This window comes from Pygoscelis adeliae, unplaced genomic scaffold, assembly GCF_000699105.1.
Source record: "Pygoscelis adeliae isolate BGI_AS28 unplaced genomic scaffold, ASM69910v1 Scaffold442, whole genome shotgun sequence".
Classification (NCBI taxonomy): Eukaryota; Metazoa; Chordata; class Aves; order Sphenisciformes; family Spheniscidae; genus Pygoscelis; species Pygoscelis adeliae.
In genome coordinates this window covers 135828-142818 of record NW_008824191.1, presented here as the reverse complement: position 1 = coordinate 142818, position 6991 = coordinate 135828, and the positions used below count along the sequence as shown (strand labels likewise).

At 41.1% G+C, this 6991-nt stretch overlaps 2 protein-coding genes across 2 annotated transcripts in view; one reads left to right on the top strand and one right to left on the bottom strand.

The window, feature by feature from the left end:
• Positions 1–3463, bottom strand: part of DNAI1 (dynein, axonemal, intermediate chain 1) — a 139366-nt gene extending 135903 nt beyond the window's left edge. Inside the window, exons 1-2 of the mRNA XM_009334718.1 lie at positions 3458–3463; positions 938–1003 (exon numbers count right to left, since the gene is read on the bottom strand). Of these exons, the coding sequence (XP_009332993.1) occupies positions 938–1003; positions 3458–3463 (72 nt within the window). The remainder of the gene's footprint in view (positions 1–937; positions 1004–3457) is intronic.
• Positions 3464–3571: 108 nt separating this feature from the next.
• Positions 3572–6991, top strand: part of FAM219A (family with sequence similarity 219, member A) — a 114016-nt gene continuing 110596 nt past the window's right edge. Inside the window, exon 1 of the mRNA XM_009334717.1 lies at positions 3572–3607. Within this exon, the coding sequence (XP_009332992.1) occupies positions 3572–3607 (36 nt within the window). The remainder of the gene's footprint in view (positions 3608–6991) is intronic.

Genomic DNA, 6991 nt, shown 5'->3' with positions numbered 1-6991 from the left:
GAGCAGGGAAGTGATAGTGCCCCTGTACTCGGCACTGGTGCGGCCGCACCTCGAATACTGTGTTCAGTTTTGGGCCCCTCACTACAAGAAGGACATTGAGGTGTTAGAGCGTGTCCAAAGGGCAACGAAGCTGGTGCGGGGTCTGGAGAACAAGTCTTATGAGGAGCGGCTGAGGGAACTGGGGTTGTTTAGCCTGGAGAAAAGGAGGCTGAGGGGAGACCTCATCACTCTCTACAACTACCTAAAAGGAGGTTGTAGCGAGGTGGGCGTCGGTCTCTTCTCTCAAGTAACTGGCGAAAGGACGAGAGGAAATGGCCTCAAGTTGCGCCAGGGGAGGTTTAGATTGGATGTGAGGAAAAATTTCTTTACTGAAAGAGTGGTTAAACATTGGACCAGGCTGCCCAGGGAAGTGGTTGAGTCCCCATCCCTGGAAGTATTTAAAAGACGTGTCCATGCCAATGGGGCTAAGTAAGAGGAAGGTAGATTAAATAAGGATGTTGTAAGCATTTTTTTGCCCAACAGTAAAAATATTACCATGAGGCTAACAGTCAAAAAGTTAACGCTATTTTCTCTAATGCTTGTATTTCTATGTTAATTAAGTGAATATGGGCTATCTTTTGAATTTAGATTCTAAAGCAAGCAGGCAGTTTTCTCACAGTCTATGTCAGCCTATATTTTGGAATTTACATCCCAAATGTTTTATTTTAATCTTTTCATCTTGCAGTTTACTTAAATTGTGCCTTTGTTTTAGCTGCCGTTTTTATTCTAACTTGCTAGTGTAATTCCCTTCACAGTGGAAATCTAGAGCAACCCCTTACTGCTAAATCAATTGGAATGTTACCAATTCCAACTGAACATTCAGACTGAATCTAGTTTGCATCTCGTAGATAAAGAAGGGAAAAACATTTTTTAAGATTTGTGGATTTGTGGATCTTACCCGTTTTTTAGATACAGCTTTAGCAGGCCTTGGTACTGCCTTTCCTCCTGAAGGTCCACTTTGGCCCTGAAATGAGAACATACCCAATGTAAACCTTCAAAGCACCTTGTTTCCTAATTTAACCAAAGCAGAATAAAAGTTTAATGTGCTTACTAATGTTTGCTGCAATGGTATGTTTCAAAAGCCAAGTATACCAGTATTTTGTCTATAAATCATTTCAATGTAAGGCAGTCACTTTCATAATGGTGGTTGAGTCACCATCCCTGGAGGTATTTAAGACATGTAGACGTGGTGCTTAGGGACATGGGTTAGTGGTGGACTTGACAGTGCTAGGTTAATGGTTGGACTCGATGATCTTAAGGGTCTTTTCCAACCTAAACAATTCTATGATTCTATGATTCTAATACAAGACAGCAGTTTATCAGCATCAAAAAATGCTAGGCTCTATCCTTGTTACTGCCTATCTGTGATACACCTAAATGTCACACACACAGGGTTCTAGTGCCTTAATCAAACACACAGAAAGGCTGCTCTTGCCTCAAATGCTTGCATGTCACAGTGAGCCCGGAGACAGCAGATCCACACCTACAAAGCCACGAGTGCTGAAAAACACTAATCAGTTGTTTACAGGGAGCCTTATAGAGTATTTCTAAGTGATATTACCCAGAGGTTAAGGAATAACAGAAGGGCACCAGTGACAAAGCTTTCTGAAAAATTTACAGAAAGTGGGAGTGGAAATGAAGAGGATCCTTTTGAGAAGATGCTGAGGGCCAGACAGGACCAAGAACCCAGAAGGCAGAGGTAGAGAGAGCTGATAAATCAAACAAAGGAGACAACATTAGAAACCTTGGCAAGAACAGTTTTAGGATGGATCCCAGATAACATTGGATGGAATGGATGGGAAAAAGCAAAGGAGTTACTTGGAAAAAGTGTTTGACTTTGTGACAGGAAAGAAGGGGATACTAAAGGAGAAGAGGGAAGGAAAACAAAGGGTGGAGAAGAAAGCTCCCATGGGTTTACTGACTTTCTTTAGAAGAATATTAGAGTGTGCCTTTCAGCTCAGATCAAAGGTCTACCTAGCTAAGTATCTCTCTCCAACAGTATTCAAAAGCAGGTATCTATGGAGCTTTCTCCAGGATGCCCTCTCAGCTTTCCACAGGGACTTGAACCAGAAATGCTGTCCTTTTTATTTCATATCAGTGAAATCTTTCTCTCCACAAATTTATTCAGTCATTTTGAAACCCATACACATTTTTAGCATGCACAACTTCCGCAGCAAGGACTCCCATGGTACAACTATGTGCTAATGCAAAGAACTGCTGCTTGCTTTTTAAGTCTGCCACTTGCTGTTTTCATCTGGTTTTCCTAGTTCTTCAACTGCAAAGCCCAGCTTTATCACACTATCTGTTGTTCATCCCCTTTTCCATATCTCTTACGAACACCTTAAGGAGCACGAGTCTCTACAGAGATTCCTAGACTCGTCTCATGATTCCCCTTCATTACAAAAATTAAATATTCACTTCTACCATCTGCTTCCTATGTATTAAACAATTAAGCAGCCATAAACTTTGACCCAGTATCCCCAGTTTTTGTTTCTAAAGCCCCATTACTTGTTAAGACGTGACAATAGGAATTCAGAAAAGAAATATTTCTGGAGGAGAACAAACTGTAGCAGAGATGTGAGGCTGCAGCTTTCAGTGTTGTTTCCCTTTCTACAAGCTAAGCCACATAAAACTGCAGTTACTAACAAGGTTTCAGGGATTATTTTCATTCCAGAAGATGCATATTAAAAGTGATGAAAACTGAGCAGACTGATACATTTCTATGCTTAGAAAATGTGCCTCACTTTGAAATACAAATTGTTATGACTCAAGTGGAGATAATACAGAGTTATGACATTTCCTTTATAATCCCACAGTGGGCTGGTAGCAGAGGAGAGCAGAGAGCTTAGGAACCCCAGCATCACAACCACTTCTGAGACCACTGGATTACACAGCTGGCCTGTCTCCCCGCTTCGACTGCTTGGCAATGGGCAACAGAGCACCCTATTCTACAAGGACCATGCTACATATGAATTAGATGTGATTTATGCAACAAAATTTAAAACAGATTTTCAGAGCAGAATTATATTCAGATCCAAATCAAAATCAAACTCTTAATTTTAAACATGAAACAAAGCCTACTCACTATTACCCTTTGTAAATGAGTCTATAAAAGCATTTATCCAGCAGCAAAGGCATTGACAAGGCAATCTAAGGGTAATTGCTTTTGGCAGTTGCACACATGTCAATTAACATAATCCGAAAAAGCCACCTGTGAATAAATATCTGCAACTGTATTAAAATCCAAAAGTGACACTGAAGAAAAAGCTAGAGTTAGAGTGCACTGGAAGGAAGCAGCACGAACCCTGCCCTGCTCCCTATACCATAAAGGGTTTGTAGGGTAGAGCGTGAGCAATTTTTCTAATCAACCAGGGGCCTTCGGCTAATTTGCTTTATTTCTTTTGTCTTTGTACCGTACCATCATGGTTTTACAACTGTAACTTAATGATATAGTACAGGCCTGATATGATACAGAGACCCTGAGGAAACCTGGAATGTGGCATAGAGGAGTACAGACAGGGGATGATGAGAGATGGGGCACAGGTTTGACATCAGAGAACCCACAGCTGTAAGCATCTCACCACTGGCCAGTTAGAGAAATGCAGACCTGCAGGCAGGGGAACTGGACAAAGCTGGGTTTAGGGGTAACAAAGAAAACAAAATAATAGTACCGAGCACACTTAAAAAGCATCATATACAGTAACATCAGGTGTAATGTGGAACACCAGACCAAGGAAGAAAGAGAAAGGTGTGAAAGTGTGTTAGCTAACATATAAAAGAAACTCCAAGTGGATCCTAGAGTGAAGAACAAACCATCAACATGGACATCTTATCCTTATCAGTGAAGGACCTCAGATGCTGACAACTTGCCCTAACATCCCCACCAACACCACCAATGACAGCAAAATGAAACCATCAACCTTGGGAACCAGAGGATCAGAAGAAGGGTGAGAACAATACCAGAAAAGGGGTAGGAACTAAGAAGCTTGTATGCAACAATTTTTACTGCATTATTATTATTATTATTATTATTATTGATTTTTTTTCACAGAATTACTTCTTATTTTCTGTAGTAATTACATCTGGACTGATGATAAAGTTTAGACTAAGATTTCAGTCACACTAACATTAAATTCTTAGTTTTATATATATAAGGTGTGCCTTCTTTTTGCCCGTAAACAAGATTTTGAGTGTAACAAAGTTTACAGACTATTTAAAAAAAGAACCACGCTCTGAAACTCCTAACCTTGATCCCATGCATGTTTTTACCCTTTATCAAAGGGTAGCCACATCCAGTTGTGTACAACTAGGAGAGGGTGTTCAAGGGAGGGGTCTCATTGCATCAGTTGGTGGGATTTACCACCCTTCTCCTTTTGACTCATTCCTACTTTACTGCCAGACCCCACTCCCTGACTGCGGCAGCTTGCTTCGGGGCTCCCCGGGCACTAAGTGAAGTAGTTCCCCACAGCAGGGAGCAGGAACATGACTGGCAGGACAGTTATAAAATTGCAGTTATCATCTCTGGTATTTTGAACTAAAAAAACTCTAACTGCCCCGTCCAACCCAAACAATTATGCCTTAGGGCTATCTGGCTATCACACAGATCCTTGGCCAAGTGCTGCATAGTACAGACACAGTTAACCCACTCCAAAAGTGTGCTAAAACCTGAAAAGGGAAGATGGGAGCCAGCACGCACTTGCTGACAAAAGCCCTGGGCTTTTGTCCATATGTGCTCCACAAAGACAGGACAGCCATACCTGGAGCATATGAGCGCCCGTTTGTCTGGCAGGTGGTAGTAGGGACTAGGAAGGTGTTGGTCCTTAGCTCTTTCCAGGGTCCTTCAGCAAAACTCTCATCTCCTGCCTAGACAAACCATACCTCACAGCGCAGAGACTTACTTCAAGAACAACAAAGGTTGAATGTCTTATTTGTTCGATATCCTGGACTCTGGCCAGTGAAGGTAAAGACTGCAACTCTACTTGACCCAATAGTCTACAGAAGTCAGTATAAGAAGCAGACGGCAGCCTTCGGGATGCAAGTGCCATTCCTGTGGGGATGCGCTATAGCAGCCTATGCTAGCAAAGTGCCTGAGGTGACAGAAGATTCATCCCAAAGTACCTAAAACTGTTGGAATCTAATTGGAAGGTGACACAAACATGAAGAGACGAGATGACAAGACAAGATGAGACGAGACGAGACAAGATGAGACCAGATGAGATGAGATGAGATGAGATATTTTGGCAATATTAGCACTAGGCAACACTCATCAAAACTAGTAGATCTTTATTACAAGAAGCAAGGTGGGGAGCAAACATGGGTCAGTCAAGAATACACAATTTTTTACATTGCCTCCTAATTCACATAATAGCACAAAGTCTACTGCTGCGCCACTTGCTGAAAAAGGCAGTCCTGGCATTCCTTTTTATTGGTGTATCTGTGATTTGTCCTTTTGCTATTTCTTTTGCAAGTTCCTGCTCCCTGTAAATCTTTCCAAAGCCAGCACACTGTCCTTACCTTTCCTTAAAACTCCTCTCTGCCACATTAGCTGTAAATAGTCCTTAATAGCACCCAGGTAGTTGGTGTCCTGCCGCCATGGCTCAGAATGATGGCCATTGCTTCCTCATTCTTCTTTTTACTGTGTCAATGTGTTATCTATAAACTATTATTTAAGATGTAATATTTTTGCTCTGACAGCTATTTCCTTGTTCCACATCACACAGAGTTTGTACAACAGGGAAGAGGTCACAAATGCATCCGCAGTACAAGTAAAAAACTGTAACTGTGAATCAACATAATGATTGTACATTCACTAGCAAGATGCTCATGACAAAACCGGCCCTCATACACGTCTCTCAAATTCAAGCACAATTTTGCTGTTACATAATCAGCTTCGGCAAAAAAAATTACAAGTTAACAGACTATTATTAGCATCTCAAAGAGAAGCATTCAGAAGTTAGAAAACATAAGAACTAAGGTTGCTGGGGCAACCTTCAGTTCATCCCATTAGGCACAGGCATTATGATACACAGCTTAGTTCTATAATGACACACTTTGTTTTTTGTAGGTTCCCTGCCTCACTTTAAGCTCTCCCAGGCTTACAAGCATGGACAGAGTTCAGACAATAAGTTGCTACTAGTATTTTGGTTTATGTTGTTCAGCATCTAGAGTCTTTTTTTTTTTCCAATGCACAGCCTAAGTCAGACACCCATCAAAGAACATTTCAATCCAAACAGTCACATTTGAGCGAATTCTATATAAACTGAAGATGGTCTTGCTACAGAAAGAATCAACAGTTTTCCTAAATCTTCCTAAAAAATGGTGCTACTATCCCTGCCTTTAATAATAATAATAATTAACAAGAAGAGGAGTGTGAATAATTATGAGGAATTTATATTAGGAAAAAAGAGACATTGTTGCTAGGGAACTAAGGAAGGGTAGGAGGCATTAAAGAGTTATAAGGAGTTTCTGACCTCCAGGTCACCGTCATAACACTGACCACCCTGGGAGGTGCTCCACTGCTACAGCGAAAAATGCCAGAGTGAGAATTTATGCATGCTAAACATGTTTTACTCTTATGACGGTCTTACATTAAATAAATGAACAGATTATCGTAGTCCCCACAGTGAAAAGACATTAGAAGCCCCTAACAGTCATAATACTTAAATTAAGGATATAGAAAACTCAAGTGACTGTTCTTTTCTGGACCTTTCTTCCAGGATGTGTTTATGACAGCAGCACCTAGAAATTCCTCCCCGGCCCAGACATTGACTGTGCTACAAGACAAACTGGCTATTGACTATTGCAAAGATACAGTAATCCAACAGGATGATACAGATGAAGAGAGGAAACAGCTGAAAAGTGATGCTTTAAATGACATTTAATTTTCCTTTCCCTTGCCACAGCTCCCTCTAATGCAGACAAGTCATCAGGAGATGCAAATAGCCGTAAAATC